Source organism: Myxocyprinus asiaticus, chromosome 23, assembly GCF_019703515.2.
Source record: "Myxocyprinus asiaticus isolate MX2 ecotype Aquarium Trade chromosome 23, UBuf_Myxa_2, whole genome shotgun sequence".
Lineage (NCBI taxonomy): Eukaryota > Metazoa > Chordata > Actinopteri > Cypriniformes > Catostomidae > Myxocyprinus > Myxocyprinus asiaticus.
The window spans coordinates 43,394,537-43,419,139 of NC_059366.1; the positions used below are offsets into that span (position 1 = coordinate 43,394,537).

The window sequence follows — 24,603 nt, forward strand, 5'->3', positions numbered from 1 at the left end:
TGTACTAACTGTATTTTGGATGTGCATGCTTCACTTAGATTTATGATATTGTTTTTTGACATACAAATCTCCTAAGCGATCCAGTGCTAAAAATGATTTAGAGATTTAATAAGGCCATTCAAGCCTCTCTCTTTCGTTTTGCTAAGTTATTTAAAATCGGTCTATCTGCTCCAGTTTTACCTGGTTCTGAGGCTGTCTGTGGCTGAGGTGGCCCAGTTTTGGATCAGTCCCATCACCAAGTTGTTCCCCATCTGTTTGGTGTGCTGGGTCAGCAGCTCTCGTACCACCACCTGCACACATACAACAACATAAGACTTTGGTGTTTCAATGACAAAATGAACATTAAATTGAACTGCTCAGTTACACCATAAGGTGAAAATATCTTGCCTAATCCTGCAGTTACTGAAATGCTTTTAGTCCATTTACGTGACTTAAAATATACTGATTGTAGAAAAAGCCTACTAGAGTGACTTGAAATTTGGGGTATAAAGTAATAAAAGGGATAGTTCCAAAAAATGAAAATTCTCTCATCATTTACTCACCCTCATGTGGGGTAACCAACATGTAGGTTGCCATTTTGCTGTTTATGTTCACAAAAACCATAAAACAGAGAGGACGCCTTTAGACACTCATGACTATGTGTGAAGTTTTCAAAACGTATCTGATATTTTGACATTTTTATGACAAGGCACATTTTGTTCAAGTCAAAAATAACTTTTACACCACATTTACATCACAGGTTCAATACAAGTTAAGCTCAATCGACAGCATTTGTGACATAATGTTGATTATCACAGAAATTAATTTTGACTCATCCCTCCCTTTCTTTAGAAAAAGCAAAAATTAATGTTACAGTGAGGCACTTACAATGGAAGTGAATGGGGCCAGTTTTTGGAGGGTTTAAATGCAGAAATGTGAAGCTTATAATTTTATAAAAGCACTTACATTAATTCTTCTGTTATAACTCGTGTATTATTTGAGCTGAGAAGTTGATTAAATAAAGCTGACCGCTGAGTGCATGAAGCGTCATTCCAAACTCCATTTTTAGATGACAAAAGTACATCATCTGGGTACTCGTAGTACACTTCTTTTTGTTGCATTTTCAGTGTAAACATAGGCACTACTTGCACTACTTACACTACAATATGGCATAGAATAGATTAGTGCAGAAGTGTGTGATTTGGGACACACTTATAGTAACATGTACAGGCCACTTTAAGACACTGAGCTACTCCACCCTGTCTTTACTGTAAAGGAGTTTTCTAATTGTAAGAAGAACCTCCCTTTAGTCATTAGCATGTCTCCTGGGATCACACAATCTGCACATCACACTTTAAACAGCAGAAAGAGAGTAAATGACTTGTGAAATGAACATTGTGTATGTTTCTGCCCTACATCTCACCCTAACTATGCCACAACTTCAAATAACCCCTTTTACTCCTGTCTTCACATCTGCACAGACCACTTCTGCATCCTATTAAACAAGTAACCACATTGGACACACCCTTTTAGGAAAGAGTCATCTGTATGACATTTAGAGCTGAATATCCTCATGAGAGGTGATGCTGAAATCTCTTAATAACTTCATAAGACTGGGGGCCTGGGTAGCTCAGTGGTAAAAGATGCTGGCTACCACCCCTGGAGTTCGCTAGTTCGAATCCCAGGGTGTGCTGAGTGACTCCAGCCAGGTCTCCTAAGCAACCAGATTGGCCCGGTTGCAAGGGAGGGTAGTGTCACATGGGGTAACCTCCTCGTGATCGCTATAATGTGGTTCGTTCTCGGTGGGGCATGTGGTGAGTTGAGCGCGGATGCGGATGGCGTGAAGCCTCCACACGCGCTATGTCTCCGTGGCAACGCGCTCAACAAGCAACATGATAAGATGCACGGGTTGATGGTCTCAGACGCGGAGGCAACAGGGATTCGTCCTCCACCACCCGGATTGAGGCGAATCACCACGCGACCACGAGGATTTAAAAGCGCACTGGGAATTGGGCATTCCAAATTGGGAGACAAAGAAAAAAAAAAAAAAGAAAACCCTTCATAAGACTGGTGTTGATCCAATCTGAGAGACAAGAAAGTGTAGCTGCTTGGCAAAGCCTTTCACCATTCTTGTGACTTTACTCACAAGAATGAGTTTGAACCCTCATTAACAGCAAAAATAAAGTCAATCACATGCCTTCATATGTTTTTTTTGTTTTTTTTTTTTTTGGGTTAGCTTGAAGCACACCTATGTAATTAAATAAAAGTTTTCACTATGATAGCAAAAAAATAATAAAAATAATAATAATTAAATTATGCTTTGAAATGGCCAGCATTGTGATATTAAAGGGATAGTTTACCCAAAAAGGAAAATTCGGTCATCATTTACTCACCCTCATGTTGTTCCAAACTTGTATGACAAAGAATGTATTGGTCTTTTGGGGCTTTAGCTTTCAAGTTTCAAACAAGGCATAAAAGCACCATAAAAGTATCATAAAGCTGCCCATGCATTACATCTAAATCTTCTAAAGCCAAACGATAGCTTTGTATGAGGAAAGGACTGAAATTTAAGTCTTTATTCTCTATAAATCTCGACATCTGCCCTAGCTCTCCATGGCACATCTGTGTGAGTAGCAACAATGTTCGCTTCATGAACGAATCGTTCTTTTAAGGATGATCTTTTTAATGAATCCAATTGAATCCATTGATCCCGTACACAAAACTAGTTTGAACGATTCGTTCACGAATCAGACTGATCCAGTTCTCGATTTCAACTTGCTGACTCTGATCTGGGCCTGTATTCACCAAAAAAATCTTAAGGCTAAAAGTAGCTCCTAACGTGGAAATTTGGGAGCAACTCTTAAAAGTTAGGGGCGTGTCTCTTCTAATTTTAGGACTCGTAAAATTTTCATCTAAGTGTAATTTATGAAACACTTTAACGCTAAAAGTAGCTCCTAAACCCACGACAGCTTAGAAGTTTTCTTGAGGACTTCTAAATCCCTAAGAGTGACTCACAAATGATCCGAAGTATGCCTTCTGTCATCAATCCACATTAAAAACAATGTTTTTTAAATATTATTATGACAAAAACCTTTTAAAAAGGTATCGCTTGAAACGCAATTGAGTTGGATGTATTTAAATAATATAACATTATAATTTTATAAACAATCTAATATTGACATTGACCTTTTAAAATGGTATCATCTGAATCGCGAGAGTGTTTTCATTATTGCAAAGTTGATTAACTCTCCAACGAACCGAAACAACCCAGTTACAGGCTTTGACAATTCTGCACTCTCTAGCCACAGGCAAAATGAAACTGTGTAGCGCGGATGAATTGGGAATTTCTGTCATTTGTCAGCAGAATTATCTATCAAACTATTCAGTATATGCCCTCTCCAACCCCACATCGTCTGATAATTCAGTGTATGTTTTCCTGTGAATGTGCACACGCTTCAGAGAAAAAAGGCAGCATTCACGGCCATCACGGGGCTACCTGGTGTTGTTGATACAGAAGACGGTATGTACGCTTGTTTCAGTGCACCAACACAGGATGAAGAAATATTCGTTACTGTGGAGACATAGCATGTGTGGAGGCTTCACGCTATTCTCTGCGGCATCCACGCACAACTCACCACACGCCCCACTGAGAGCAAACCACATTATAGAGACCACGAGGAGGTTACCCCATGTGACTCTACCCTCCCTAGCAACCGGGCCAATTTGGTTGCTTAGGAGACCTGGCTGGAGTCACTCAGCACACCCTGGATTTGAACTCATGAACTCCAGGGGTGATAGTCAGCGTCTTTACTCGCTGAGCTACCCCGGCCCCCCTATAAATTGCTTTCTTAAATGCATGTAAACATGGTCAAAGTGTTGACAGAATGAAAGATATCTATGAAATAAAAGATATAGGAGCCTCAGCGAAGTCAAATGATGTCCAGAGCTGTAGTTCCAACCACACAACTGTGCGATGCTGTTTGCGAATGTTCGCTGGAACTACGGTTTCGAGAAACACCAAACCGTTGAACTATGTTGGTAACGACAGAACTTGCAACCATAGCTGGCACACGATGCTTTTGGGAAACGTACCCCTGACTGTTAGATCAGGTACATATTAAATTGTTTAAAAGTTTAGACCAAGAATGTAACCAAATATTCAAGTTGGACAAGAGTTGAGCAAATGTAAAAGTTAAGGAAATCTTTTTTTATTAACTGCTAATCTGAATATTGGGGTTTAGACTCTCTGGTGCTAAAATGACAACAGCATAGGCCTCTTTCTCAGGATTCAACTGCATGACTTTATTTTGGTATAAAGGAACTAATTGAATTTCAGCAGAAAGTACATGTCTTTAGGCTTCGGCCAGCTGTGAATGCAGATCTTTTGTTAGACTCTGTGTGCGTGTTATGTCTGCATGTGTGTCGTCTTATGTTGTTTTCACTGGCATCCAATGCTTATCAAAACAGTACTATCACAACCAGCATAAAATTAAGTCCTAATTACCAAAACAGTTGTCTAATAACCAGCAACCATGCTTGAAACACATTATTGCTTATAAAATAGTGTGCAAATGCATCGAAATGACTCCCTTCATTAATTTAGTTTGTGAGGCACAGTTTATATTATTAAAAGAATCGCCACTTGTCTATTTTCCCCTCCAAGCAATGATCTTGTAAATATTCTGTGTTTTTTGTTTATGCACTCTTGTTTGTCTGAACATGGGTATTTAAATGTGATATTGGACTATTTCAAGAAAATAACTCTAAAATAAGTAGGACAAGTCACAACCTTGTGATCAAGGGATTGTCTTTTCCTCAAGACTTGCTGCCCAGTTCTGTAAGTGCATTTGTTGTGATGGTGTCATCTAGGGGCTATTTAGAGGACTTGATCGGTCAGATTGCTATCCGATTTGGTATGCACAATCCATATACACTTGACCACTTAAATGTGTCTCCTAAAAACTGACATAAATCCAATCTACTATTCACACGCTGTATGCATATGTACTGTAATTAGTTCACTTCTGTGATACTGCTAATGCCGAGCAGCAACATTTTGCCATTTATTCCCCATATGGCAATACGTGTTTGCGTTTGACTGCTCGTTCACGGGCAATCTGGGGCTCTCAAACTTCTGAGTAAATTTTACATTTGTGGCCAGAACAACCAAATGCATTTACATTTGTCAGAGTTTCGTCTTTTAATATTATAAACTGTGCCTCACAAATTAAACTGAATAAAGTGGATTAATAATGGAGTCGTTTTGATGCATTTAAACACTACTGAATCAGTAATACGAGTCTCAAACCACCTCCTTGAAGTGATCAGATTGCTATCTGATCAGTAAAAAAGCATGAAGTGACCAAGTGTAAATACCCTTCTAGTTATATTTATGAATACCTGCAGCATGACCATGTTGTCGCCCTCAAATGTGACAAAGACATCAGAATCACACTTCAGAGAAGGGATTCGGTTTTCCATCATGAAGCCCTGGGAAAAATCAAGCACAGTGCATTTGTAAATGCTGCGGACAATCAGGAAATCATACTGCACATAACTGTCTATTAAATATTAAATATCTTCGGATTGGCTGTGATTGTGCCTCATCACATAAGTGTGGACAGACAAATTAATTGTTGCTGGAAACTTTGCACCTGGTTAAGAGAGGGTGCTGTAATTTAAGAGCACTAGAGCGGCTTTCCAGCTGGGCGCTTTCCAGTGGCCCAAACAGGGCATTAAGTATTTGGGTATTTTATTTCCAGCAAATTTGTGTGATTTAGTTAGAGTTCATTTTGACCCCTTAATACAGCGGTTTTCGAGCGATGTGAGCAGGTGGGCTTCATTACATTTATCTATGATTGGGAAGGTTAATGTTATTAAAATGAATTGTATTCCAAAATTCAATTACTTGCTGCAGTCTCTCCCTGTAGATGTCCCCCGCTCTTATTTCAAGCAATGTGATTCTTGTCCTTCATTTGGAATGGTAAGCGTCCCAAATTACATTTCAATAAGTTACATAGGCCAATTGACAAAGGTGGGCTAGGCCTACCCAAGATTTTATTTTATTATTATGCATTCGGTCTCAGACATTTGGCTCATTGGTCGCTTCCACCTGAGAGAGCCCCTCCCTGGTTCTGTATAGAATAGAAAGTTCTTACCCCTATTTCACCACTGCAGAGCCTTTCTATCAAATTAATCAGAGAAGTTAAGTTACATCCCGTTATCTCGCACTTGAACTCAGTATGGACAAAAGTGTCCAGACTGTTTAATTCGGACATTTTTTTAAATGTTGCCTCGAGCATATGGCTGAACCCCAAATTATGCATCAACAAGTCACCTTTTTGCTGGTCAGAGTGTATTGGGAGGGGAGTTACTACACTCGGTGACCTATATGAGAATGGAGTGTTGAGATCATTCCTAGATCTCAGTTCTATAAGTATTTACAGCTGCGCCACCTGCTCTGTACTGTTTTTGGGAGTGGTTTACACCCTCCTAAAGCGGCAGATACTCTGGGAGTGGTGATTACTGCTTTTAGAAAAGGTCATGAGGCATTGGTGTATTACTCCCTACTAATTCTGAGTCTGGGGGACAGAACTTCAACTTCTCTTAAGAGATTATGGGAGAAAGATCTAAATTTGGTATTGGAGGAGGGAGAGTGGGCTGGGATTCTAAAAAACGTCAAATCTGCATCTAGAGACGCAAGGGTTCATCTCATGCAATTTAAGATTTTACATAGAGTCTATTGGACCCCCTCTAGATTGCATAGGCTTGGTCTTAAAGACACACCCACCTGCTGGCGATGTCAATCAGAAGATGGAGACACAACCCATGTCTTTTGGGGATGTGTTAAGATGCAAGAATTTTGGATGAGGATTCAGAGTTTTATGTGCGAGGTTTTGGCCTCCAAAATATTATTTTGCCCCAGACTCTGTATCTTAGGAGATGGGGCAGTCATTAATTTGGAGAATAAGCACATGAAAAACTGGGTCCTAACTAGTATTATGATCGCCAGACAGATCACTTTGAGGAGTTGGAAGTCAGCTGGAGCGCCCCCGTTTCAGGAGTGGTGTTCAGAGATGGCCAGAGTGGCAGCTCTTGAGGAGGGGGTATCCAGAAGACTGGTGAGTCTAGACATGTTTGTGAAGAATTGGGGCAGATATCTGTCTTTTTTGGAGGGCTCTCGGGGAGGGACAGTGGAGAGAGAGGTGTAGGGGTTTTATGTGTGTGATTTAGTTTTATTTATTTTATTTTATTTTATTTTAATTAATTTTATTTATTTATTTTTGTTGTGTGTCAATGGTTGTGTGACCACTGGGGTTTTGTTGGGGGTTGGGTGGGGGATTGGGGGGGGGGATAGTGGTGGTTGGATACTGATTCTGTATATGTGTGTTCTGCTATTTATATTTAATGGTTGAATCAATAAAAAAATTTTAATCGCAAAAAAAACAAAAAAAATATCAAAATAAAACATTTACATTTAAAAAAAATTAAAAAAAAGAGCACTAGTGCAAGTCACTGGGAATGGCCATGAAGTTTTGGTATTTCCATGCAAGCATGCCCTAAATCTAGGTGCAAGTAGGTTTGGCGACATTGCATGAGCAAAGCGCTAATGGGCTGGTTTAAGTCCAACTGAATTCTGAGGTTCTTCTCCGGTTATTGCACCATCAGCGTCCTATATAGTCCATTCCCTGTCAAGCACCAGTGATATAAACAAAGACAGCACATTCATAAGAAGTTAGCAGTGTAAATGGACTGTATGCAGTGAATCTGAAGAATAGAAATATGAACTTAATATTCTTTTGTGCATTAATTGCATCCTTGTTGAATGACAGGCATATTTCTATGACAGTGACGTGCTCTTTTTATACGCATGGAAAATATGGTTCCTGTCAGTATTTGGATGTACGCGCCGTTAAATTATGGAGAATGTAAGTATTATTAATCATCTACTGACACACAAATCTTGGCTAGTATTAACATTGATTGTATCGGCACGCACGACACTTCTACCAGTCGATTTGGGGAGGAGGAGGATGGTTTCAGAGCAAATTCTTGCAGCGCGCTGCAGTGAAACCGGCTCACTTGCAAACTGAGCAAATTTAAATGTTAAGCAAAGCGAGAGTACGCAAGTTGATTGGCTACCCGATTACACATCAAAGGATTATTCAGCTTACAACGTGCCAGCCGATTGGCTTAATATAACGCATGTAAGTGAGCTGATTGGCTAACAAAACAAGTTCATTCAGAGTTTCATGCCTGAACTTAGTCATTTATCAGTGTAGGTCTGTGTAAACATGTAAAGGGACACACACTCACCATCCCGCCGGTACACTCACGACAGTCTTGCAGACAAGCGAGGTTCTCCCACGTGCTGTAGGCTTTCAGTCCAGCGACAAGCGCTTGCAAAGCACGGTTGCTTTGAAGGTCCTGACCCTGACACAACGCATCATCCATCAAAACTGATGCGTATCTACACAGTGAACAAACACAGACACATATTGTATGTACAATGTACACTCTAAAAGACTTCTAAAAGGTTATGATTTTCACTTGGTGGATGACAAATGGGCGAAAAAATCCCATAGACTAAAACTGAAGGAGGAAACCTGAACCATATCTAGAGACGAAATTTCATGTTTGACTTGGGCCAGTAAGTAAATAACTAGCAACCACCCTGAACACCCTGGCAACCATTTAGCAATGCCTAAGCAACTACTCAAAACTCCCTCATAAACCCTAAGTAACACCCAGGCAACCACCTACACACTTGGGTTCAAATCCAGGGCGTGCTGAGTGACTCCAGCCAGGTCTCCTAAGCAACCAAATTGTCCCGGATGCTAGGGAGAGTAGAGTCATATGGGATAACCTCCTCGTGGTCACTATACAGTGCATCCGGAAAGTATTCACAGCGCTTCACTTTTTCCACATTTTGTTATGTTACGGCCTTATTCCAACATGGATTAAATTCATTATTTTCCTCAAAATTCTACAAACAATACCCCATAATGACAACATGAAAGAAGTTTGTTTGAAATCTTTGCAAATTTATTAAAAATAAAAAACGAAAAAAAATCACATGTACATAAGTATTCACAGCCTTTGCCATGACACTCAAAATTGAGCTCAGGTGCATCCTGTTTCCACTGATCATCCTTGAGATGTTTCTACAACTTGATTGGAGTCCACCTGTGGTAAATTCAGTTGATTGGACATGATTTGGAAGGCACACACCTGTCTACATAAGGTCCCACAGTTAACAGTGCATGTCAGAGCACAAACCAAGCCATGAAGTCCAAGGAATTGTCTGTAGACCTCCGAGACAGGATTGTATCGAGGCACAGATCTGGGGAAGGGTACAGAAAAATTTCTACAGCATCGAAGGTCCCAATGAGCACAGTGGCCTCCATCAGCCGTAAATGGAAGAAGTTTGGAACCACTAGGACTCTTCCTAGAGCTGGCCGCCTGGCCAAACTGAGCGATCGGGGCAGAAGGGCCTTAGTCAGGGAGGTGACCAAGAACCCGATGGTCACTCTGACAGAGCTCCAGCATTTCTCTGTGGAGAGAGGAGAACTTTCCAGAAGAACAACCATCTCTGCAGCACTCCACCAATCAGGCCTGTATGGTAGAGTGGCCAGACGAAAGCCACTCCTCAGTAAAAGGCACACGACAGCCTGCTTGGAGTTTGCCAAAAGGCACCTGAAGGACTGTCAGACCATGAGAAACAAAGATTGAACTCTTTGGCCTGAATGGCAAGCGTCATGTCTGGAGGAAACCAGGCACCACTCATCACCTGGCCAATACCATCCCTACAGCAAAGTATGGTGGTGGCAGCATCATGCTGTGGGGATGTTTTTCAGCAGCAGGAACTGGGAGACTAGTCAGGATCAAGGGAAAGATGAATGCAGCAATGTACAGAGACATCCTTGATGAAAACCTGCTCCAGAGCACTCTGGACCTCAGACTGTGGCGAAGGTTCATCTTCCAACAGGACAACGACCCTAAGCACACAGCCAAGATAACAAAGGAGTGGCTCCAGGACAACTCCGTGAATGTCCTTGAGTGGCCCAGCCAGAGCCCAGACTTGAACCCGATTGAACATCTCTGGAGAGATCTGAAAATGGCTGTGCACCGACGCTCCCCATCCAACCTGATGGAGCTTGAGAGGTCCTGCAAAGAAGAATGGGAGAAACTGCCCAAAAATAGGTGTGCCAAGCTTGTAGCATCATACTCAAAAACACTTGAGGCTGTCATTGGTGCCAAAGGTGCTTCAACAAAGTATTGAGCAAAGGCTGTGAATACTTATGTACATGTGATTTTTTTTGTTTTTTATTTTTAATAAATTTGCAAAGATTTCAAACAAACTTCTTTCATGTTGTCATTATGGGGTATTGTTTGTAGAATTTTGAGGAAAATAATGAATTTAATCCATTTTGGAATAAGACTGTAACATAACAAAATGTGGAAAAAGTGAAGCGCTGTGAATACTTTCCGGATGCACTGTAATGTGGTTGACGCTCTCGGTGGGGCGCGTGGTGAGTTGTGCATGGATGCCGCGGAGAATAGCGTGAAGCCTCCACACATGCTACGTCTCCGCGGTAACGCTCTCAACAAGCCACGTGATAAGATGCGTGGATTGACGGTCTCAGACACGGAGGCAGTTGAGATTCGTCTTCCGCCACCCAGATTGAGGTGAGTCACTACGCCACCACGAGGCCCTAGAGCGCATTGGGAATTGGGCATTCCAAATTGGGGAGAAAGGGGGAGAAAAAGAAAAAAAAGAATAACATGCTCTTTATTAGCTACTGATAAAATCTGATTTTATTTACTTTAAATTAATTTAATACAATTTAAAAAAGGGCATATTTACAGTATGTATCAGTAAATAAAAATCTGAATAAAAAAAAAATAATTCTCTCTGCATGGACTTTTACTGTACATAATGCTTTGTCAGGTAACCTACTGTAAAAATGTGCAAGTCAAGTCAAATGTATTTATTTATGTAATATATTTATTTTTATATATTTTTTTAATATTTAATATATATTTATTATAATTTTTACTATATTATTTATTATTACTGAATCAACCTGACTGTTAAATCAGGTAAAAATTACTTATAACAACTAAAAAGAGTACAGATTTTTTTTCCAAATTAAAACACACAATCCTGAGATGTGAGTGCTGATGTGTTAAATAAATATTTGTGAAGACTGAAGTGGTTTCTCAGAAGGATGCATCTGAGCTCCTTTTTGCCTTCGCCTCTTCCCCTGTGGTATTTCTCAGAATGTTTTTGAAAAACTCAGAAGTTCTACTGACCTGAATTACATAGAGACCTCAAGTGGACACCAGTAGAACTACTTCTTGCGTTGGCACTCTTAGAAATAAAGGTTCTTTAATTGTTCTTTGCAGCACCTTAGGTTCAGAAAATAACTTTTTTTTTTCTTTTTCTTGGAGATTAAAAAAGTTCATGAGATTCAGAAAATAACCCTTCTTTTGGAGATTAAAAAAGTTATTGATGTTACATTTATAAAGACCTCAGATCAGCATCTTGGGTTCTGTCAAATTTGGTTCTTTAAAGTACAAAGACAAGGGCCAAGTTATTCTAAAGAACTACAGAATATAAAATTATGTCAAAGGAAAAGGCTTTAAATCCTTTTGGTTTCAAATTGGAACCTTCATTTTTTAAAGTGTTGGATAACAGTGTAGAGAGAAATGTGCCAACTCATTCAAAGGCAAAACACAGTAGCTAAACATTTCATTAAACAGAGATATAACAGAAATCAAGTCTCTTAGACCAGTGTTTCTCAACTGGTGGGTAACAGGTCTGTTTGGATTGGGTCACGGACAGCAGGGGAAGAACAATGCCATGGTTCTCCCTCCATTCAAAGTTTTTTGGTGGCCGACCAAGCAAAATTTCATACTGTCGAGGCAAATTTAATGATAATCTCATGTACAGCACTTTATGCAGACTTGATTTCTAAGTACATGTATGTTCGTGCCACAGACTTCAAAACTGATGCGACCCATTTGAATTCTAGTAAGAATTTTCAAGTGCGCTATGGAGGAAGTCAGACCTCTTAAGATGAGTAGACAGCCACGACATGTTAAAAAGCACTGAGGAGGAAAAGAGCAACACTGTGCCGTGCACCAATATAAAGGGTTTTCTTACTAAAATTTATCATGATTTTACAATAGTACCCTTAACTGATATTTTGACAAAAATGGGTAGAATCTATTAGACTTGTGGCAGTTGTAGTTAAAAGTTTCTAAATGTGTTTAGGCTACTATATTTTTCATAACAAATACTATTTATTATTTTTTTCTTATTATTTTTAGAAACACTAGCGTAATGAGGAGCCATCCGTGGTTTAACCTGTGCTTGTATGGCATTGCACTGTAAATATAAGTCCACGTACAAAAAGGGCTTTAAAGTCTGGACCTCCAAGACTTATGACATCAACAGTAAAAATAATGTGACTTGACACATGCCCTTATACTTGAAAACCATCATGAGGGGGCCTGGGTAGCTCAGCAAGTAAAGACGCTGACTACCACACCTGGAGTCACAAGTTCAAATCCAGGGCGTGCTGAGCGACTCCAGTCAGGCTTTCTAAGCATCCAATTGGCCCGGTTGCTAGGGTGGTTAGAGTCACGTTGGGTTAACCTCCTCATGGTCACCATAATGTGGATCTCGCTCTCGGTGGGGCACATGGTGAGTTGTGCATGGATGCCGCGGAGAATAGCGTGAAGCCTCCACACGCGCTAGGTCTCTGCGCTAACGCACTCAACAAGCCATGTGATAAGATGCGTGGATTGACAGTCTCAGACACGGAGGCAACTGAGATTCATCCTCCACCACCCGGATTGAGGCGAGTCACTACGCCACCACGTGGACTTAGAGTGCATTGGGAATTGGGCATGCCAAAATTGGGGAGAAAATCCATTGAAAAAAAAAAGAAAACCATGAACAAAACCATACAAGATAAAAGAAAATCCAATCCTGGGTACATTAAATACAGGTTAAGTTTTTTCCTATGTTGGGTCGCCACTTGACGTCCAACATAAAACAAGCAAAACCAGTTAAGAACCACTCACTTAGACTATGATCTGTCCAGTGACAGACAGGTTTGTCCCAACTTTACTCAGATTGAGAGACAATGGAGTGTGAAAATATGCTAATTCACATTTGGTTAGACAATCAAGAAACTTTCAGTGATGGTGTAGCAACTGCGGATTGGCTTTGTAGAGCAGAAGAGTTCAACAGCCTCACTATAGGGGCAAGTTGTCACTAAAGGCCAGTGTTTGTTCAGTGAACTGTATTTTTCCTGGGCAGTATCAGTGGAAATGTTCAATGACTTTTTTGTAGTCGAGATTTTAAGGTATGTGGCTATGCAAAAAATTACTTTTGAAAATAAAACCAACCTTGAGAAATATTCCCTGGAGTAAAAAGAGTGACAATGAGCACCATTCTCCCCTACACTCCAAAAGATTAACGAGGGAGGGGACATGATCTGGGTGAGGACAGGAAGTGTTTTTACCTGGTGGTGAAGGTGAGAGCGAGGGCAGCAGCCAGGTGTGGCATCAGTCTCAGGTGCTGTGTTTGGTGCTCAATGATCTTCACCTCATCATGGTCCTTTGGACCAAACTGTCTGCGACTGTGAAAGTTAAAGCGGATGCGTAGAGTAGAGAGATTTTAGTACTTATAACTTTACACAAATAAAGTTAGTAAGCGATATTATCACACAAAAAATCATGTTAACATGTATGATGTTCACGTCTCATGTGTATATTAATGTTTATTCACTGGCCCCATTCACTTCCATTGTAAGCACCTCACTGTAACAACAACTGTTGCTTTTTTTTTTTTTTTTTTTTAAATAAATGAGGGTCGAGTTAAAATGATTATTTGTGGAAATCAACAAATGCTGTCAGATGAGCTTAACTTGTACACGCAACATTCATTTTAAGTGTTCAAATACTTTTTACCTTGATCATTGTCACAAATAATCAGATATAAAAAGACACACAGAGGGTTCAAAGCAAAGGGTCAGACATCCGACAGCACACCTGGATTGTAGCAGACGACGACACTTTACTAACCACACAGCAACGGTGTGTATTTGTATGCATGAATAAGTGTGTGTGTATGTGTGTTTTTGCAAGTGTGTAGAGAGAAGACTATCTGTGGTGGCCGTCTGTTGCTTGTGTGTGTTTGCATGTTTCTGCTGAAGTCAGGCTTGTGGTACTACACTTGAGCTGTGTACACCTGTTACCCTTGAAGTACCACAAACTGTATCTCTACATCTGACATGCTGCAGGTGGCTTCCCCACAAAACAGACGAGGGGAGTGTGTGTGACTGTGTGTGTGTGACTGTGTGTGTGTGTGTGTGTGTGTGTGTGTATATGACTGTGTGTGTATGTGTGGTTTTAAAGGTGAGAAGCCCACACAGAAATCCTATCACAACTTACATCATCTATAGTCTGAGTGTCTCCTCTTGAAGGCAGATATATTGTTTGTTTCTGGTTGTTTAAAATAAAACAGACACCTTCATGTATTTTAATCTACAGCGCAAAACAGTGCAGTCTGATTCCCGAACAAATGACTCTTATGAGTCGGCTGTTTTGAATCTACAGCGCAAAACATACAGTGTGACCGTTGCAGTCCGACTCCCAAACAAATAATCAAATGACTCTTATGAGCCGGTTGTTTTGAATCTACAGCGCAAAACATACAGTGGACCAGTGTAGTCAGATTCCAGAATTAATGACTCTCATTAATCAATTATTTTCAATCTAAAGCACAAAACATACAACGCTACCAGGGAAGTCCGATTCCTGAACAAATGACTCTTATGAGCTGGATCTTTTGAATCTACAACGCAAAACATCCAGTGTGACCATTGCAGTCTGATTCCCGAACAAATGACCCTTCTGAAAAAATAATATTTTATCTACAGCGCAAAAAATACAGTACTACCAGTAAAGTCTGATTCCCGAACGAATTACTCTTATGAGTCGTTTTTTTTTTTATCTGCAGCTCAAAACATACAACGTCAAGTGTAGTTTGATTCCCGAACGAATGACTCTTATGAGCCAGCTCTTTTGAATCAACAGCACGAAACATCCAGCACGTCCAGTGTAGTTTGATTCCTGAACTAATTACTTTTAAACAAATCAATTCTATTAAATCTACAGCACCAACATACAGCGAGTCTAGTGTAGTCTGATTCCCGAACAAATTACTCTTACGAGTCGGTTCTTTTGAATTTACAGCTCAAAACATACAGCGTCAAGTGTAGATTGATTCCTGAATGAATGACTTATATGAGCCGCTTCTTTTGAATCTACAGCACGAAACATACAGCACGTCCAGTGAAGTTTGATTCCTGAACGAATGACTCTTTTATGAATCGGTTCTTTTAAATCTACAGCGCCAACATACGACCAGTGTAGTAAGATTCCCAAACGAATGACCCTCATGAATCAATCCTTTTCTATCTACAGCGCAAAACATACAGTGCTACTAGGGTAGTCCGATTCCTGAACAAATGACTCCTATAAGTCGGTTCTTTTGAATCTATTCTGCAATATTTCCGTACAGTACGACCAGAGAATTCTGATTCTCTAACAAATGACTCTAATGAACTGGTTCTTTTGAATCTACAGCGCAAAATCTACAGCTTAACCAGTGCAGTCTGATTCATGAACAAATTACTCTTATGAGTTGGTTCTTTTGAATCTATACTACAAAACATACAGTGCAACCAGTGTACTCTGATTCCTGAACAAATGACTCATGAATTGGTTGTTATAAATCTACAGCGTGAAACATTCAATGCTACCAGTCAGTGTAGTGTGATTCCCGCGCGAATAACTCTTTCATGAGTCTGTTCTTTTGAAATTACAGCACGAAACATACAGCACTACCAGTGTAGTCTGATTTCTGAACGAATGACTCTCATGAATCAATTATTTTCAATCTACAGTGCAAAACATACAGCGCTACCAGTGTAGTCTGATCCCCGAACGAATGACTCTTATGAGCAGGTTCTTTTGAATCTACACACTGCAAAACATACAGCTCTTCCAACCAAATGAAAGAATCTTATGAGCCAGCTCTTTTTAGTGAATCAAAAACTTACTGAACTACAAATCATTCCTTTCATTGAATTGAATTTTGCTGTACTTAGTGGCATTAAGAACAAATAAATCAATAAAACATCTTAACTACTATTGAAGAAAAAAAAAAAGATTTATTAAGGAATTGTTCATTTAACTGTTTAGAAACCAGAATATTTAAATGACTTCAAATTCCCTTCCATAATGGTGAATGAGGCTGTCAGTCCCTAGCATTCTGGCTAACATATCCTTTTATTTTCCACAGAAGAAATAAACCCATAGACACAACAACATGAGAGTGAATAAATGATTACAGAAACTTCATTTTTGGTTGAACTATCCTAGTTATGTTCCAAACCCCTTTAATAAAAAAAGATAAAACTATTTATTTAAGGTTGTTGAATTTAAGTATAAAAATAACATTTTTTAAGTATATTGCAAAATATTCAGATTAATACAAATATATAAGTAGTTTGAGTGTAGGGAGGCCGACTTGATTACATCATTCGCAGTGCGTAATGGGAGTGGGCGGTCACTGCAGAGCTCTTTTAGTGCACTTTGTTCGCTGCGATTCTCTGATTGGTAGATCTTTCTCTTCAGGATCGTGGGTAGTGTAGTTCTTCACTTTTTTTAAAATTGTGTTTAATAGTGGATTCCACTATTAATAATTAATTCCTCTATGGAAAATATTTATGGGATTTTTACTTCCGGAACCAGACTGTTGCACTCTATAAGACCAGAAATGTGCATTATGAAAAGTATCCAAGGTCAGTTTTGATTTCTTTGATTTTAGGTAGCTTTTGGAGATGTGTACATTGACCTACATATACATATATATATATGTATATATGTATATGTATATCTATCTATCTATCTATATATATATATATATATATATATATATATATATATATATATATATATATATATATATGTGTATAGATATATATGTATATATATATATATATATATATATGTACAGGTGCATCTCAATAAATTAGAATGTCGTGGAAAAGTTCATTTATTTCAGTAATTCAACTCAAATTGTGAAACTCATGTATTAAATAAATTCAATGCACACAGACTGAAGTAGTTTAAGTCTTTGGTTCTTTTAATTGTGATGATTTTGGCTCACATTTAACAAAAACCCACCAATTCACTATCTCAAAAAATTAGAATACATCATAAGACCAATAAAAAAAACATTTTTAGTGAATTGTTGGGCTTCTGGAAAGTATGTTCATTTACTGTATATGTACTCAATACTTGGTAGGGGCTCCTTTTGCTTTAATTACTGCCTCAATTCGGTGTGGCATGGAGGTGATCAGTTTGTGGCACTGCTGAGGTGGTATGGAAGCCCAGGTTTCTTTGACAGTGGCCTTCAGCTCATCTGCATTTTTTGGTCTCTTGTTTCTCATTTTCCTCTTGACAATACCCCATAGATTCTCTATGGGGTTCAGGTCTGGGGAGTTTGCTGGCCAGTCAAGCACACCAACACCATGGTCATTTAACCAACTTTTGGTGCTTTTGGCAGTGTGGGCAGGTGCCAAATCCTGCTGGAAAATGAAATCAGCATCTTTAAAAAGCTGGTCAGCAGAAGGAAGCCTGAAGTGCTCCAAAATTTCTTGGTAAACGGGTGCAGTGACTTTGGTTTTCAAAAACACGATGGACCAACACCAGCAGATGACATTGCACCCCAAATCATCACAGACTGTGGAAACTTAACACTGGACTTCGAGCAACTTGGGCTATGAGCTTCTCCACCCTTCCTCCAGACTCTAGGACCTTGGTTTCCAAATGAAATACAAAACTTGCTCTCATCTGAAAAGAGGACTTTGGACCACTGGGCAACAGTCCAGTTCTTCTTCTCCTTAGCCCAGGTAAGACACCTCTGACATTGTCTGTGGTTCAGGAGTGGCTTAACAAGAGGAATACGACAACTGTAGCCAAATTCCTTGACATGCCTTGACCCCAGCCTCAGTCCATTCCTTGTGAAGTTCACCCAAATTCTTGAATCGATTTTGCTTGACAATCATAAGGCTGCGGTTCTCTCGGTTGGTTGTGCATCTTTTTCTTCCACTCTTTTTCCTTCCACTCAACTTTCTGTTACCATGCTTGGATACAGCACTCTGTGAACAGCCAGCTTCTTTGGCAATGAATGTTTGTGGCTTACGCTCCTTGTGAAGGGTGTCAATGATTGTCTTCTGGACAACTGTCAGATCAGCAGTCTTCCCGGTGATTGTGTAGCCTAGTGAACCAAACTGAGAGACCATTTTGAAGGCTCAGGAAAACTTTGCAGGTGTTTTGAGTTGATTAGCTGATTGGCATGTCACCATATTCTAATTTTTTGAGATAGTGAATTGGTGGGTTTTTGTTAAATGTGAGCCAAAATCATCACAATTAAAAGAACCAAAGACTTAAACTACTTCAGTCTGTGTGCATTGAATTTATTTAATACACGAGTTTCACAATTTGAGTTGAATTACTGAAATAAATGAACTTTTCCACGACATTCTAATTTATTGAGATGCACCTGTATATGTATATATACATATACATATATATATGTATGTATATATACATATACATATATATATGTATATATACATATACATATATATGTATATACGTATATATATATATATATATATATATATATATATATATATATATATATATATATATAATATATGTATATACGTATATATATATATATATATATATATATATATATATATATATATATACACGTATATACATATATATATATATATACATATATATATATATATATATATATGTATATACGTATATACATATATATATATATATATATATACATATATATATATATATATATATATATATATATATATATATATATATACGTATATATATGTATATATATATATATATATATATATACGTATATATATGTATATATATATATGTATATATACGTATATATATGATATATATATATATATATATATATATATATATATATATATATATATATATATATATATATAATATAACAGTCAACTTTTCACCAACATTACAACTGACCAATAAACACATGCAAACAAATCTAGGAGCAACGTTTGACTACTGACTGTTTGATTGTCAAGTCTTCTATTTTATCTAAAACCCTTCCTTTCAGAAAGTCTCAATTAAAAGGGTTTTGTGGTGTTTTTGTAACAAAATAAACTCAACCCCAGAGGAGGTGTGGTGGTGGTGAATGCTTATAACCTGATAACTGCATGAGTAAGTGTGGTTTCTCCATCACACATCACACCTGCTGGGGCCTGAATGCTCATACATGTTTTGGGACCAAAGTCATGGCTCTTTGTTTCTCAGAAAAGTGTGTGTGGGCATACAGAGGTGTTTTGCAAATGGAAAACCTGCAACTATAGAAAGCAAACATTTCCTTTCTACCTTTATTTTCTGCACTTTGGGGATGCCATCTTCAGAAACAACCCTGCAGCCACCCACGCATACGCATAGCACACATGCATACACGCACGCACACACACACACACACACACACACACACACACACACACACACACAGAAAGCCACATGTGAGGAAGACAGAGAGCAGCAGAGGAGGAGTGGCTGCGAGTCTCCCTCTGAACGGGATGTTCTCTGCGGTGAGGAGTCACTCCACACGTCACCACGCTCTCAGATTGTTTTCTCTCATTTCTAAAGTTTGTTGTTTATTCAGTCTCCCCCATGACCACATAAATAGCTTTTGCAACTTCTGTACACAGTTTTGATATAAATTTTTGTGTTGAAGAAGCGCGGCTATAAAATACTGATAAATGATTACAGAGAAGGGTTTGAATGTGGCGGCACATAATATTTTGAATCTGTCACGAACGCACATACCCATGTTTACTTTGCGATCTAAATGATAAGTTAACATAGATTATTAATGCTTTATACAAAAATAAAATAAAAACATTTTGTCCCCAAACTATGACCAAGTAATGGTTACCTATTGATATTTTCAATCCCATAAATCTAACCCTGACCTTTCCGAATTTTAGATTTTCATAAAATCATCATTTAGTATGTTTATTAAACTAATATTCCATGCAGGTTCAATACAAGTTAAGCTCAACTGTCAGCATTTGTGGCATAATGTTGATTAGCATAAACATTAATGTTGACTCATCCCTTATTTTGTTTAAAAAAAAAAAAAAAAAAAAAGAGGCAAAACTCTATTACAGTGAGGCACTTAAAATGGAAGTGAATGAGGCCAATCTGTAAACGTTACAATACTTGCCATTTCAAAAGTATAGACACAAGACGTAAACAATATGTGTGTTAACATGATTATAGTGTGATGGGGCGATGACGACATAATGCTGTAACCCTAAATTGACCATTAAAACAATCATTTATACAACTTCACAGCTCAAATAATACACAAGTTTTAAAAGAATATTTAATCCAGGTCCTTATATAAAATAGTAAGCTTTATTAATACATGTAAATGTATATATTTAAATACATTTTAATTTATTGAAATTATAAGCACATTTCTACCTTTAAAACCTCCAAAAATCAGCCCCATTCACTTCCATTGTACAGTTGTGCTCAAAAGTCTGTATACCCTACAGAAATTGTGAAGTTTTGGCATTGATTTTGAAAATATGACTGATCATGCAAAGAAACTGTCTTTTATTTAAGGATAGTGATCATATGAAGCCATTTATTATCACATAGTTGTTTGGCTCCTTTTTAAATCATAATGATAACAGAAATCACCCAAATGGCCCTGATCAAAAGTTTACATACCCTTGAATGTTTGGCCTTGTTACAGACACACAAGGTGACACACACAGGTTTAAATGGCAATTAAAGGTTAATTTCACACACCTGTGGCTTTTTAAATTGCAATTAGTGTCTGTGTATAAATAGTCAATGAGTTTGTTAGCTCTCACGTGGATGCACTGAGCAGACTAGATACTGAGCCATGGGGAGCAGAAAAGAACTGTCAAAAGACCTGCGTAACAAGGTAATGAAACTTTATAAAGATGGAAAAGGATATAAAAAGATATCCAAAGCCTTGAAAATGCCAGTCAGTACTGTTCAATCACTTATTAAGAAGTGGAAAATTCGGGGATCTCTGATACCAAGCCAAGGTCAGGTAGACCCAGAAAGATTTCAGCCACAACTGCCAGAAGAATTGTTCAGGATACAAAGAAAAACCCACAGGTAACCTCAGGAGAAATACAGGCTGCTCTGGAAAAAGACAGTGTGGTTGTTTCAAGGAGCACAATACGAAGATACTTGAACAAAAATGAGCTGCATGGTCGAGTTGCCAGAAAGAAGCCTTTACTGCGCCAATGCCACAAAAAAGCCCGGTTACAATATGCCCGACAACACCTTGACATGCCTCACAGCTTCTGGCACACTGTCATTTGGAGTGACGAGACCAAAATAGAGCTTTATGGTCACAACCATAAGCGCTATGTTTGGAGAGGGGTCAACAAGGCCTATAGTGAAAAGAATACCATCCCCACTGTGAAGCATGATGGTGGCTCACTGATGTTTTGGGGGTGTGTGAGCTCTAAAGGCACAGGGAATCTTGTGAAAACTGATGGTAAGATGAATGCAGCATGTTATCAGAAAATACTGGCAGACAATTTGCATTCGTCTGCACGAAAGCTGCGCATGGGATGCTCTTGGACTTTCCAGCATGACAATGACCCTAAGCACAAGGCCAAGTTGACCCTCCAGTGGTTACAGCAGAAAAAGGTGAAGGTTCTGGAGTGGCCATCACAGTCTCCTGACCTTAATATCATCGAGCCACTCTGGGGAGATCTCAAACGTGCGGTTCATGCAAGACGACCAAAGACTTTGCATGACCTGGAGGCATTTTGCCAAGACGAATGGGCAGCTATACCACCTGCAAGAATTTGGGGCCTCATAGACAACTATTACAAAAGACTGCACGCTGTCATTGATGCTAAAGGGGGCAATACACAGTATTAAGAACTAAGGGTATGCAGACTTTTGAACAGGGGTCATTTCATTTTTTCGTTTGTTGCCATGTTTGTTTTATGATTGTGCCATTCTGTTATAACCTACAGTTGAATATGAATCCCATAAGAAATAAATGTTTTCTTTAAAAATGGTACATATATTACCAATTCTCCAAGGGTATGCAAACTTATGAGCACAAATGTAAGTGCCTCACTGTAACCTCGTTTTTTGTTTTTTTTTTTGTTTTGTTTTTCCTTTTTTTTATTATTATTAATGAGGGATGAATCAAAATCTTTTTTCTTTTTTTTTTTTTGGTAATCAGCATTATGTCACAAATACTGTCAATTGAGCTTAACTTGTGTTAAACCCAGAATATTGCTTTAAGGTTCATTGACTGGTCCCCACATCTTACAGGATTTCTGTTTTAACAATCAAAAGGTAAAATCTGAGCAAAACATCCAGTTTTTCTTTTCATACCTGTGACTGTAGCGTACTGCTATGATGAGCCCCAACTGTAAGTAGAGAAAAAACACACACATTTACCAAACTGGGCAATGGGAGTTACGGCAATACCAATATTTTAACTACCGGTACATAAAATAACATAGCATGCTGAAATTCTATGGGGACTCTCAAGTAGTATATTCATTGCTAAAGTCTCCTAAGTTGTCGTGGTAAGATATTTTGAAAAATAATTTAAATGGTCAAATAGTACACACTGCCTCACAGGGCTCACCTACTGTTCATGTTTAAGTAGTTAAACTCTTTGTGGATTGCCAATAAGCAATTATAGCAGCATGCATGCCGTGCACTTCCAGTGGCTCCAACTGCCGTTGAGATGAATGCAAACTGAACTCCTGATAGAGGTCTGAACTATGAGAATCCTTCTGTGCTTGAGTAATAAGTGCATGCCTCCCTCTTGTGGTCATGATGAAGCATTAGGTCTGTTTGATTCCAGAAAATTTTAAATCTACTCCAATTCCGATTCCTGGTTTTGAAGAAATCGACTCTACTCAAAAATCTTGACATTTACTATTGATAGGTCTATTCTAAATAATTCATATTTTATAGAGTATGCATGTCCCATTGCACATTGCTTCAACCCCAAAGGATGAATCTGAGGGAAGGTTAGCTCAGCAGATAATGTTAAAAGCAGTGAAATTGTCTGTTATCGCTCATCAGTTGTTCATATTTAGAGGTTTTAAATAAGTAATTGTCCACTACCTTTTATACACTGAATAAAATGTCAGAACAATACATTAGTTTGATGATTTGATTTTTTCAGACATTTAAAATCCAGGTCCTTGTACAACTTTGGTTAATTTCATACAATGTAAAAAAATTAAAATATTCTACATGTGACTAAATGTAATTTTTTAACCTTTGTAAAAGGTTCTGAAAAAATGTCAACCTAGTCTCATAGAATGAAGTGAACGTAACTATATATACATTTTTGCAAACTGACTTTTACACGCCGTGTTCTAAGTTTTCCTGCCGTTCTCTGGTGAAATGAACACTAGAGGCGCAACAACTGTGCATTTTATTTACTTTCAAACAAATCACGATTACAACAGCTGATTATGACTTTACAAACACTTATTTTTCACTCTGTTACTCACTGCTATGTTATGATATCGAAACACTTTTATTCTAACGCATTATTTAAAAAACTATCAATTTTAACGCTTGTATTACAGACCCACCTACATTTACACACTTATTCAAGTGTGAAAATTTGCTTTTTTATTTTGCATTTGCTTTTTGGACACTATCGGTATGGTTTAGACTAAAGTTTTAGGTTAGGGAGGTATGTTTTACTCATTAAAACCTCCATCTAACGTTCACCTATCATTTCAGTCGCTTTTGGCGCCCCCCGCTGGATATTTCACTGGGAAACTGCAGCCAAACGTGTAATACAGAATGTAATTTTGGTTTGCAAAAATGTTGACATGGTCACGTAAATTTCATGAGATCAGGCTGGAAAAAGAAGAGTTTACAACAACATACACATTTTTCAACTTCATTGCCATGACATCACAACACTGTAAACCCATTAATCTCTGTAATTTAGTAGTCCACCGCAAAAATTAAGATTTTAAATGATACAGCTCAAATAATACACAAGTTTTAACAGAAGAATTTATGTAAGTGCTTGTAAGTTGTATAAAATTATAAACTTCACATTTCTAACTTTAAACTCTTCAAAAATTGGCCATTCACCTCCATTTTGCAATTATTAAAGAAAAGGAGGTACTGGTCGAAATTAATTTTTGTGGTAATCAACATTATTCCACAAATGCTGTCAACTGAGCTTAACTTGTTTTGCACCTGGAATATTCCTTTAACATCAGGACAGTTGCCATTAGGTTTTCTGACCTTGACTATTTGTTTAATCCAAAGTAAAACACTGGCAAACTACGGATGTCGGTCTGGAGAGCAGCTGTCTTGTGTGCTGAAGGGCTTGTGTGTATCGTGTATCATTGTTTAGCTGCATTTGTAAATCTGTAA

General features: G+C 38.3%; 1 protein-coding gene across 3 annotated transcripts in view; it reads right to left on the bottom strand.

Moving 5' to 3' along the window:
* The window catches only part of LOC127413528 (acyl-coenzyme A oxidase-like protein), a 79,948-nt gene that overhangs the window by 47,605 nt on the left and 7,740 nt on the right, over positions 1-24,603 (bottom strand). For all 3 annotated transcript variants that reach the window (XM_051650746.1, XM_051650745.1, XM_051650747.1), the window contains 5 exons: positions 22,573-22,607; positions 13,518-13,634; positions 8,296-8,449; positions 5,380-5,469; positions 181-290 (listed from right to left, as the gene is read on the bottom strand). In XM_051650746.1, coding sequence (XP_051506706.1) covers positions 181-290; positions 5,380-5,469; positions 8,296-8,449; positions 13,518-13,634; positions 22,573-22,607 — 506 coding nt within the window. The remainder of the gene's footprint in view (positions 1-180; positions 291-5,379; positions 5,470-8,295; positions 8,450-13,517; positions 13,635-22,572; positions 22,608-24,603) is intronic.